The 13,256-nt window shown below is 33.5% G+C and overlaps 2 protein-coding genes across 3 annotated transcripts in view; both read left to right on the top strand.

The window, feature by feature from the left end:
- Nucleotides 1-3,863, top strand: part of LOC139976990 (uncharacterized) — a 71,142-nt gene extending 67,279 nt beyond the window's left edge. For both annotated transcript variants that reach the window (XM_071985934.1, XM_071985933.1), the window contains exons 7-8: nucleotides 329-418; nucleotides 1,563-3,863. In XM_071985934.1, coding sequence (XP_071842035.1) covers nucleotides 329-418; nucleotides 1,563-1,677 — 205 coding nt within the window. In that variant the 3' untranslated portion in view covers nucleotides 1,678-3,863. The remainder of the gene's footprint in view (nucleotides 1-328; nucleotides 419-1,562) is intronic.
- Nucleotides 3,864-4,682: 819 nt separating this feature from the next.
- LOC139976991 (uncharacterized) lies at nucleotides 4,683-12,798 on the top strand. The gene is made up of 8 exons (XM_071985935.1): nucleotides 4,683-5,373; nucleotides 5,975-6,247; nucleotides 6,816-7,124; nucleotides 7,723-7,815; nucleotides 9,203-9,251; nucleotides 9,559-9,642; nucleotides 10,224-10,313; nucleotides 11,178-12,798. The coding sequence occupies exons 1-8, from the start codon at nucleotides 5,316-5,318 to the stop codon at nucleotides 11,290-11,292; spliced, it is 1,071 nt and encodes a 356-aa protein (XP_071842036.1). The 5' UTR covers nucleotides 4,683-5,315; the 3' UTR covers nucleotides 11,293-12,798.
- Nucleotides 12,799-13,256: the final 458 nt, after the last annotated feature.

The following is a 13,256-nucleotide window of genomic DNA, read 5'->3' as shown; positions in this document are numbered from 1 at the left end:
AATGAAACACACGTTATTCAACTATCAATTTTCAAACTTATTACTTTACAAACTTTACAAACTTATTACTATACTGCTTCTTATTGCCACATAGTTAAAAGAAATAACTGGACTGAATATGTATATATATATATATATATATATATATAAAATATATATGTTTATATGTATATATATATATATAAATTTATTTATTTATATATATATATATATATAAATATATATATGTATGTATATATATATGTATGTATAAAATATATATATATATATATATATATTTTATTTCATTCTTTTTTATCATTATCAATACTTTTTACTTTATACAAAGGTTACAATGTGTCCCATCTGACGGATCGTCGCTTAAATCTAACGTTCATGACAATCGGAATGGTGAAGGTTATGACATTGTTGGCCAAAGGTAAGACAAAGATAATTGTTTGCCATATTCATCTTGAATTTACTGTAATATTCAGCTAGAGAATACGTGTCTTTCAGTCAAAACAAATATAATCGTGTGTTATATGGATTGATAAACAATAAAATTCCGCATGACTAGCTGGTTCGTACCTTCTGAGTGCAGCAACAATATCAAATGTTAGTACTGGCTATGATAATGATAACTTCTAGTTCGAAAAATAACGACACAGAACCACGTGGGAATCATCGGAAGGACTAATGTAATCTTTAAATGGAGTGTCAGATACTAGACTGACTTCTCTGGTGTTATGTAAGTTACACGGTCACTAAAATTGAAGGAACGTGAAAGAAACAGTGAAAATACGTTACGAAATAACTTTTCATATTCATACTAAATGAACTGTATTACACAGCGTGTGCCACACTAAACATAACACAATTCTCTGAAAACCATTCAACAATTAAGATATGTTACGAAATAGCGACATTATGAAACCTCCTGAATAATTATACGGAATAGAATATCACACAGTTATACGCAAATTGTAATTTAATCGACAACGGTCTTAAGTTGGATATATTTGCATCTAATGCGAATTTGCTTTTTTAAATTTCTAATGTCCGAGCTATGAGAAAACAAGAACTGTTACTGGTTTCCTATTAATCTTATTCGAATAGATTAAAACAAACGACATCTCATAAAGTCTACAGCGCAATATGCGACTGATCTCGACCTGACTCAACTGGAAAACGTTTAGTCGTGAAGACTAAAATTCCACGACTCACGACCCACGAACACTGACTGGTTGATCAGAGCACAAAACGACTAAGTTTTCTGTTAGCGACCGGAGCTTATTTAGGTTTCACAAATTTGAACATTTTTGAAACCGTGATCGGTTAAGCTTTTTAAGACTGTACAGCTGCAGTCGCGAATACTTCGTTAATATCATGCTTACCGCCCAATATTACCGTAACTTCCGTTTATTGGAATAAAAACTAACAACATGCAACTGATTTCTTTCGAGAATATGGAATACATAACGCTTGTGCTACACAATTGCATGAAAATTAATAACATTCATTTGTAGTGGCATGCATGGTTTTCGTTCACCTGAACTCAAATTATTGCTTCTTTCTTTTAACAGTGTATCAGGTATAGCAGAGTTACAACACCAAGGACTTACGGATGAGGAAGAAAACCCTTCTACAGATGTTTACTCAAGCACCGATGATTATTGTCACTACTTACAACCTATGTAATATTTAACATTCCAATAACCCCCACCTCTCAACAACCATCCATTAGGATACTTCAGAGGTGGAGGGAGGGGGGGTACAGCCAAGATGAGGAGGAATCATCAAATTGGTTTATGATCAGGATTTTTTTAGTGACGTATATTGTACAAGATCTGTTCATCGAGAAGGATAACAGACTGAAATTTTAATTCCAGAATAATGTAAAACACCTTATCATTATTGAATTTTCATCTAAGAAAACAGTACTTGAAAAACTGTTATTTTCCCCTCAGACCTTTGAAATGAAAAACTACGGAGAAAAAGAAGAATAATAGGTCCGAATGTTTTTTTTTCTTCAAAATGACATCACGCACCAGGCAACATATCATTATTCATAATATCAAAGTGAATAATAGGCTACTGAAGTAAACTCCAAGACATATGGAATTGGAATAGGGTTGGAAGATGTTCCTATGAAGTATTTTATAACAGATAATATTGTAATTATCATTTGTTTCTAAAGATCAGTGTCACGAAGAATAATAGGTCCGAATGTTTTTTTTTCCTTCAAAATGACATCACGCACCAGGTAACACATCATTATTCATAATATCAAAGTGAATAATAGGCTACTGAAAGGAAACTCCAAGACAGATGGAAGGGGAATAGTGTTGGAAGATGTTCCAGATAAAAACATGTTTCATTGCGACCTTCTCTGTGGGTATGTAATTTGTAATCGTCTTGATAACATAGCAATTAATTATATTGTAACAAATGATACGATTAACGTGTCCTAAAATGATCTTTTTTTGTCCCTTCTAGAGGACAAACATGTTAAAGACAATGATATTGACAAACCACGTTAGACTTTTGGAAATATACATACAGTTAAAAAAGGAAGTAAAATTAATATTTGTTTCCTGTTCAGTGTAACTTTAATTACTGTCACAATACGAAATAATACATAAAGGTTCCTGCTTCAATGTGTTTCTAAGTATTGACTTATGACAGTTGGGACCGTTATTGTATTCAAATATAAAAAAAAACCATGAACTTATAGATTACATATTTGTCGGGCTTAACATATTTAGAGAAATGTTAACCAACTAATCCAATACATTACAGGCATGTCTGGATTTCACTGTGACGCTACAGACAGAGAGGTTGAAGTATGTGTCTTTGGTATGTCAGTTCATACCCAAAGCTCAACTGTCATATTAAGAAAGAAAAAAACAATATAAGCGTTTTGATATTGACGAAGAGATTCACTCAGACGTCTTCATGTGAGAAACAATGAGGTATACAGCTATTCTTCTATGAAGATCCCCGAATTCATAAGTATTGCTCTTTCTCAGCTGATTTGGTTTCAACATTGCAGCTAAATTTATTTAATTGAAGAAACTAAAGCAATTTGAGATTGCATATTGAAATTTATGACGTTCATGTGTATCAAAGTTCAGCAAATGTTAATGTTGAACAATTGAGAGGACAGAGGATGAGGTAAGAAAAAAGTGTAACTTCGCTAAATTCTCTGAAAAGACAAGTTGTTCTCGGGGGATTGGGTGGGGAGTAGTGAGTTGGTAGAGTATTGTTGACTTTCCATTGTAATGTATAAATACCGTTCATTTCATTTCCTATTTTGTAACAACCTCTAGACAATATAACATTTATCAGGATTTTATTTAATTGAAAAACTAAAACAAATTGAGATTGCAAATTCACATTTATGTCGTTCATGTGTATCAAAGTTCAGTAAATGTTGATGTTAAAAAATGGAAAAGACATACGAAGAGATCAGAAAAAGTGTAACTACGCTAATTCTCTGAAAATTCACATAATTTTCAGGAGGAGTGATGGGATGGAGAGAGTATTGTTGACTTCCATTGTAATATATAAATACCGTACATTTCATTTTCTATTTTGTAACATCCTCTAAACAATATAACATTTATAAGGATACTAAGTAAAACCAGAATATCATTTAAAAACAATTGTTAAACGCTTCCTCATTCAAAATGCTTCCGCCGAAATGCTGTAGATATATTTTCATGACATTGCCCTTATATGCCCATTTTGCTCTTCCATGAACTAACTAATATGAACATTAATTAACGTCTTTACTACAGTGTATAATACATACATGTCGGTCATTAAATCCTCAACACCATCCTACCCCGCCCTTCCACCTCCTCATCCTCCCCCATTCCCCATGCTAATTACATGTGAATAATATCATGCATGTTTATTACATGCGAATACCATATTGCATGCAATTATTACATGTATTGCATGCTTATTACATGTGAATCATCTATTGCATGCTTATAACATGTATTGCATGTACATATAATGCGATTCGTATATTACATGCTTACTACATTCGTGTCCTTGGGCCATTTACTGAAGGAGTGCTACCAGCTCTTCTCATGCAATAAAGTAAATATTCTGGTTTTCTGTCGTTGACAATGAAAAACGTCATTAAAATATGATCATTTTGAAACTAAAGCTTCCAAACTGGAATCAGTTTCAACTTTTCGATTGATATCAAACTCGAAACGAGATGGAAGGTTCGGATAATAGCTGTTATGAGAAATGACCTGTTTGATATCTTGGAACATGAGCTGACCGGTAACACTAAACCATTTCATAAATTTAAAGTGATCACCGCATATTTGTTACTTTCTGAAAATGATTAGCGACAAGCATTCATTGCTTGAATAGTAAGATCAAGCTGTCCACATCCAACTTTTTTCGAACAGGTTTAATCCAGAAAAGAAGAAAACATAATAAAAGAAAATATAATAACACCAGCAACAAATGAAAACAATTTATCATTTTCTATGGAAAAACCTGTATAAACACAACAGCAAAATCGCTATAGGCATACTTAAAGATACGAAGCCATTTATTACATTTCATTCAAGTAGCGTCTACCTATCGAGCGCTAAAGGATTCCATATCCTATCAATCGCATTGCAATGTTTAAGTGTCTCGTTTAACTCCGTCTGAATTAACGAAGAGAAGCGTCTTTCCGAATGTAAGTAAGCTGGAATAAAGTAAGCTCGTTTTGCAGAACTGGAATCTTCGTCGATTATACCAAATAGTTCTCTTAAATACGCAGCTGCTTGCGATTCAGTGCCGAAGTCACAGAATTGTCGTGTTAGTTAGATGGAAAATGGCATGGCGATTGTGTTGTTTGCAGCAACGGTAAGAGGTACAGAATAAGCCGATGAAAACGTCAGCAATTGTCAATCAGGATGATTAGATGATGGCGACATTGCTCTTGTATTTATTTGCAACACCGACCCCATTGATATGCGGTTATGTCTTGATAAGTTTTAATAAACTTAAAACGTTTCAGAAATTCCAATGAATTTTCACAAGCATAATTTGGGGAAAAGTGGAGATTGTATATTCAACTTTACTTAAGAATGGGAATATAGCAGTTAATGCATCAGAACTTCACTGCTATAGACGGGACCTTTAATCAGTAATTAATTACACTTGCGGTTTCATAAAAGCAAGAGATACTGCTTACAGATATTGAAGACAGTAGGGTGAAATTACTCAGCTAGTAATGAGCCATAATTAGCGACGACTGTAGAAACGGGAGTGTTAACAACAGGGTTTCTCTCTGGACACTAAACAACGTTTACTCCAATATGACCAGGGCCAGCATCAAAGGAAGCCTGCTTATATGTATTACACTAATCCAAATGGGTAAGTCTTTCATGTCATTTTGTGTCATTTAGGCATTGTTATATATGTGCAATATGCATTGTAATTGAATGAAACACACACTGACAATTATTATGAGAGTTTGCTGTAGTGTCAATCAACTTATGACAGCATCGTTTACAGAAATCTAACAATTATTTACTACAATCTAACGACAAAGAAACGAAGGAAATTGTGATCTTTTTGTCTACACTCAACACGTATCGCTCTTCATCGATATCGTGTGTATGCAATGACTTAGCTTTGTGGTGAGGTAATGTGTGATATAATGTAATAGGGCAATAGAATCACGCGGCAGACTGGAAACGATGTTCTTATCAGTGAATAGTACAAGGATATGTATCCATCGATAACAGGCCTGGTTGAATTGAACAAATCCCCCAAAAATGAAAAATAACATACAAATGCTGGTATCAGATTTGTAGCAGATTTCTGTTTTATGTCACTTTTGACTAGTTGAAGGTTTTGATTATGGCATTTAACAACAACTCAGTTAAATTATGTTCATGGAAACATTTAAACATTGATCATTGTTTGAAATTAATTACTGTTATGTTAACATTTTTTCCTCATCCACGCCAAGGTCTTGCAAATGAAATTGTTCGACACGCCATCATAAACACAGACCAGTCGCTAACGTGCCATGTTAATAACCCCCTCAGATTGGTATGGACGTTGAATAATGGAACAAAACTGATAAGATCTGACAGTAACAAATATACGTCAAAAGAAGGCAAAACCCAGTCTATTTTAACAATCAAGAAGGTTGGATTTGAAGACGCCGGAGTGTACAAATGTACTGTCTACCCTGAGCGTGGTGTAGCGAAACACACCCAGTACAATTTATACGTCTTAGGTATGTATTTGATACTATTAAAATAAACACACGACATTTTTCCCAACAAATATTTATCAATGTAGTCGTTACCGATACTTGCTTGCCGGTATTATCAATGGCATGTTTGATAACAATAGTGAACTCATATGATAACATTGAAGGATTTAATAGATCTCGGATATTCCTTGAGAAGTTTTGGCATAAAATATAAATGTTAAGCTAAAGGAAGATCAAATTTTGTATTACATATATAAAGCAAGTTACTGGGTAAGCATACAAAATGTAAATTTACTTACCGGCTAGGGGTTTAGTTAAATACTTTGTACATTAAAACGCATTCAGCTATTCCCTTTTCTCCCTATGTAAAATGTTTAAGTGTATAAAACATGTCTCGATATTATGGGAAACCTTATGATCTGTTCTAGTCGATACCTTTTAAACTCTAATATTTTAGTGAAAATTCCACTTTTATTTTGTTGCGTTATTATTAGCTTACCAGGATTCAGCATATTTACACCATAACTACATCTCATAATTTCATTTACAGAGATCTTAATTATACATTCGTCTTCCTATTTAACATTAGGAAATCTGACAATTTCAACTGATCGAAATGTTACTTACGAAGGAAGCCCCTTCACAGCCGATTGCTGTTTACAGTTTAGTGCACATAGTAACGATATAGGACTACTGTGGCTAATCAACGAAGAAAGTATAGAAAATGCACAGACCTTAACACAAGAAACCCTTACGACAATCGACAATCACAAAGAACTGTGCAGTCGTTTGATGCTAAAGGCGAACCGTCAACACGATGGGAAGTCTCTGGGTTGTCGAGTAGAGGAGTATCCATCTCTCAACAGTAGTGTTACATTACAAGTACAGATCAATGAGAGTAAGTATTATGGCTGCGCCACTTGAATAAATTAATTGTGAACTTGTCTCGTTAAGACTGAACATTATAAAACCAAAGTAAAACAAATGATCATTTATCCAACCAAACGTGGACCAAATTTATGACAGTATTTTAATTGTATTTGAATTTATGATATATATATATATATATATATATATATATAAACATATCTACATATATCTATATATTTATATATGTATATGTGTATATATATATATATATATATATCTATATACACACAGTAGGGAGCTACTTTGAAACATCCAGTGGTGTATCACGAAAATACAGAATCATCGCCCTTGTACACAAAATTGCAGACGTGCTTACTTGTTCTACTGGGGCTTTTCAGAGCAACTAAACTGCACGCACGTTCCGAATAATCCGGCTGAAAAACTGCTTCTCTCAAAATGTTCATCGCATTTTGCCACCTGTATCGAACAATGCTAGTACTGTTTGGTGACATATTTTGATATACTCTAAAGATCAATATGATGCTAACTTCTATCAAGAAGGAAGTTATGAAACAAGTTTCCGTTTTATTTTCATAAATCTTTTTTATTTTTATCATTTTTCGTAGACGGAGCGGACAAACTATGGACATATGTGGCTGTCTTTGTAGTTGTTACTGTTCTGATTACATCGGTTTTAATTTTGAAGATTGTCAAATCTGGTAAGAATAACAACGCTGGACCCCCGATTCGTTTGTTTGAGCGAACAAACAAGTGCTTTCGATCTAAACACTAATAAACGCTACCCCGAGGGTATACAACTGTTAAGGTAGTACTCCAGTGTTCATTCCGTGAATACAGTCAACAATTAAGCAGTTCCATAATCAGGATGAATGTTAAAGTCAATACTTAGGAGTCGCTTTTCAATTGATTAAAGTATATCCTAATATCTAATATTATGTTTTTTAATGAAAAACATGGAATTTATAACTTAATATCAATGTGTCATGGAATACACCATACTTACAATAACATTTCCTCTTGCGTGCGAGTTATAAATAGAAGGGAAACCAAAACGTTAATATTCCGACAAATGCGAAACCTGTCATTTTCTATTATTGTTGCAAATGGATCACTTTCAGAATAATTGCCACCTTAAACTTAACTTAAATGCAAGCTTTTTTGCTAATTGTCGGATTTGCTGTAATGTTGCTCCTTTACAGTAAAGTACCAGGGAGAACCTATTGATCTCATCTCTCTACATGTAAGGAATACATAGAGAGATTAGATATGGTACTTAACCCCACATCAGAAATGTGAGGAGGCGGGTGTGTAAGTGAGAAAAAGAGTGTCCCGCGAACTCCTTCCAGACCGTTAATTCCATCAAGTGCAAACTTCGTGAGTAGGTGTCTGACGATGTAACCTTGTGTCTGCGTGATTGGTAACGTCATAGCTCATAGGGCGTGGGTCAAAGGTAAAGGTAAACATTACCCTTTACCCATTTTCTGTTTGTCAACATGTAGGAACAAAGCATTCGATCACAACATATGTAGAGAATAATGAGAAGAATTTTAAAGTAGGACAGATTTAGGTGGTAAGGGTCGGGTCGAATGAAAATTGAGGTCAAAGGTCAAGTTGGCCTACATTGTTCGCAAAAGTGTGTCGTGAACTCATCCCACACCGTAAGTCTGAGCAAGTTTAAACTCGGTAGGTAGATGACTGACTATGTAACATTGTGCCTACGTGATTGATGACGTCAGAGGTCTAACGTCAGAGGTCTAAGGTCGAAAAACCTTAATGTTTTTTTTTATTTTTTTTTTAGAGGAGATGAGATCTGTAACTCCTTGCATGGCTCTCGTGTTTGGTTTTGTTCAAAGTATACAAACAAGACAAATCATCATATTGTCATCGATTACAATTTTTTTCATTCGAAAACCATATTACCTAGAAAATAAACCTAAGGAATTTCTGATAGAAGTAGATTTATTAGTAACATTTCATGGCAGTATTATTAGTAACATTTCATGGCAGGTTTGCACAATATTGTTGCTTTGCCTTCATGTGTGTATTGCATTATCATCCCTTATATCATTTGTGCGTTTTCCACAGATGCTCGCTGTATTACAGGTTTATTCCACGTTCTTCGGTTTCCCTGCAGGTAATACTGTTATATATGTAGCATGGATAATCACTTAAGAAAGAAAGACCAGTACTAACATTTGATATTCTTTGTTATCAATATGATGATGGTGAGGGTGTTTTATCGTCTGACACAGAACTTCCGGAATAATATTGGTATTTTTAGACATCAATGTAAACATTTCAAACTACCGTACTGTCACATATGTATACATATGACGTATGATACAACTGTCGTATGTAACATGAAAATGCTGCTGTAATTATTTTCCTATCAACAAAGTGGGCATGTTCTCGTTGCTATCGAATATTCCTCTTACATCCAGAAAACATTGGGCTAAGACGACGACCGACTCCACAACTGGCATTCGTAGTATTGATAACGAAGGTTATGAAATTGTGGATCAAAGGTAATATGTAAGACTAATAAAAGTATGAGGTAGTCCAACTAGACTTCCACTTCGAATGTAAGCATGTAAATTTACATGCCTTAAACATGAGATGTATCAAATATAAAATATATATATATAATATCGTAGGTCATTTCAGTTTAAAATTTAAAGAAGCACATGAAAGTTTTCTTTATAAAGTTTTACATGCGGTTACCGATATTGAATTCAACAGACTTGGTAAAGGTATCAAATGAAACACACGTTATTCAACTATCATTTTTCAGTTTCTTTTATTACTACAATACTTCTTATTGCCACATAGTTAAAAGAAATAACTGGACTAAATATGTATATATATATATATATATATATATATATATATATGTTTATATATATATATATATATATAAAAATTTATTTATATATATATTTATATAAATATATATATATATATATATATATATGTATATATATATATATATATATGTATATATATATGTATGTATATATATATATGTATGTGTAAAATATATATATATATATATATATTTTATTTTATTCTTTTTTATTGTTATCAATACTTTTTACTTTATACAAAGGTTACAATGTGTCCCATCTGACGGATCGTCGCTTAAATCTAACGTTCATGACAATCGGAATGGTGAAGGTTATGACATTGTTGGCCAAAGGTAAGGCAAAGATAATTGTCTGCCATATTCATCTTGAATTTACTGTAATATTCAGCAGGAGAATACGTGTCTTTCAGTCGAAACAAATATAATCGTGTGTGATATGGAATGATAAACAATGAAATTCCACATGACTAGCTGGTTCGTACCTTCTGAGTGCAGCAACAATACCAACTGTTAGTACTGGCTATGATAATGATAACTTCTAGTTCGAAAAATAACGACACAGAACCACGTGGGAAACATCGAAAGGACTAATGTAATCTTTTAACGGAGTATAAGATACTAGACTGACTCCTGAGGTGTTATGCAAGTTACATGGTCACTAAAATTGAAGGAACGTGAAAGAAACAGTGAAAATACGTTACGAAATAACTTTTCATATTCATACTAAATGAACTGTATTACACAGCGTGTGCCACACTAAGCATAACACAATTCTCTGAATACCATGCAACAATTAGGATACGTTACGAAATAGCGACATTATGAAACCTCCTGAATAATTATACGGAATAGAATCTCACACAGTTATACGCAAATTGTAATTTAATCGACAATGGTCTTAAGTTGGATATATTTGCATCTAATGCGAATTTACTTTTTTAAATTTCTAATGTCCGAGCTATGAGAAAACAAGAACTGTTACTGGTTTCCTATTAATCTTATTCGAATAGATTAAAACAAACGACATCTCATAGAGTCTACAGCGCAATGTGCGACTGATCTCGACCTGACTCAACTGGAAAACGTTGTATAACCCTTGTGTTGCACAATTACATGAAAATTAATAACATTGATCTGTAGTGACATGCATGGTTTTCGTTCACCTGAATTCAAATTATTGCTTCTCTCTTTTAACAGTGTCTCAGGTATATCAGAGTTACAACACCAAGGACTTACGGATGAGGAAGAAAACCCTTCTGCACATGTTTACTCAAGCACCGATGATTATTGTCACTACTTACAACCTATGTAATATGTAACATTCCAATAATCCCCACCCCTCAACTACCACCCACTAGGGTACTTCAGTGGTGGGGGGTACAGCCAAGATGAGGAGGAAGCAACAAATTGGTTTATGATCAGGAATGTTTTAGTGACGTATATTGTGAAAGATCAATTTCATCGAGAAGGATAACAGACCGAAATTTTAATTCCAGAATAATATAAAACACCTTATCATTATTGAACTTTCATCTAAGAAAAACAGCACTTGTAAAACTGTTCTTTCCCTTAGACTGATGACCGTTAAAATGACAAACTACGGAGAAGAAATGAATATTCATTAGGACGCACTATCAAGTATTTTATAACAGATAATATTGTAATTATTATTTGTTTTAAAGATCAGTGTCAGGAGGACTTATAGGTCCGAATGTTTTTGTTTTCAAAATGATATAATGCACCAAGCAACAAATCATTATTCATAATATTAAAGTGTATAATAGGCTACTGAAGGCAAACTCCGAGACAGATGGAATGGAAATAATGATGGAAGATGTTCCAGATAAAACACGTTTCATTGCGAGCTTCTCTATAACATAAAATGTGTCATGTAGGTATGTGATTTGTAATCGTGTTGATAACATAGCAATTAAATGAATTGTAACAAATGATACTAATCACGTGTCCTTAAATGACATTTTGTGTACCTTCTGAAGGACAAACATTTTAAGACAATGATATTGACAAACCTCGTTAGACTTTTTGAAATATACATAGAGTTAAATAGAAAGTCAAATTAATATATGTTTTCTGTTCAGTGTAACTTTAATTACTGTTAAAATACGAAATGATACATAAAGGTCCCTGCTTCAATGTGTTTCTAAGTAATGACTTATGACATCTGGGACCGTTATTGTATTCAAATATATAAAACCATGAACTTACTGATTACATATAAGTCCGGCTTAACATATTAAGAGACAGGTCTAATCCAAGAAATAACAGTAATGTCTGGATTTCACTGTGACGCTAGAGACACAGAGGTTGAAATATGTGTACCGGGTATGTCAGTTCATACCCAAAGCTCAACTGTCATATTAAGAAGGAAAAAAAAATATATAAGCGTTTTGATATTGACGAACAGATTCACTCAGACGTCTTCATGTGAGAAACAATGAATACACAGCTATTCTTCTTTGGAAAATATCAAGATCTCCGAATTCATAAGTATTGCTTTTTCTCAGCTGGTTTGGTTCGAACATTGCAACTCACTAAACTTAATTGAAGAAACTAAAACAAATTGAGATTGCATATTTACATTTCTGTCGTTCAGGTGTATCAAAGTTTAGCAAATATTGATGTTGAAAAATGGAAAAGACATAGATAGAGGTCAGAAAAAGTGTAACTACGCTAATTCTCTGAAAAGTCACATTATTTTCCGGGAAGGGGGAATGATGGGATGGAGAGAGTATTGTTGACTTTCAGTGTAATGAATAAATACCGTACATTTCATTTTCTATTTTGTAACATCCTCTAAACAATATAACATTTATCAGGTTACTAAGTAAAACCAGAATATCATTTAAAAAAAAATTGTTAAACGCTTCCTCATTCAAAATGCTTCCGCCGAAATGTTGTAGATATATTTTCATGAGATTGCCCTTATATGCCCATTTTGCTCTTCCATGAACTAACTAATATGAACATTAATTAACGTCTTTACTACAGTGTATAATACATACATGTCGGTCATTAAATCCTCAACACCATCCTCCCCCGCCCTTCCACCTCCTCATCCTCCCCCTCTCCCCATGCTAATTACATGTGTATCATATAATGCATGTTTATTACATGCGAATACCATATTGCATGCAATTATTACATGTATTGCATGCTTATTACATGTGAATCATATATTGCATGCTTATAACATGTATTGCATGTACATAACATGCGATTCATATATTACATGCTTACTACATTCGTGTCCTTGGG

This window comes from Apostichopus japonicus, chromosome 12, assembly GCF_037975245.1.
Source record: "Apostichopus japonicus isolate 1M-3 chromosome 12, ASM3797524v1, whole genome shotgun sequence".
Lineage (NCBI taxonomy): Eukaryota > Metazoa > Echinodermata > Holothuroidea > Aspidochirotida > Stichopodidae > Apostichopus > Apostichopus japonicus.
Note: the sequence above shows the minus strand (reverse complement) of the source record. Positions and strands in the feature narration are given on the sequence as shown.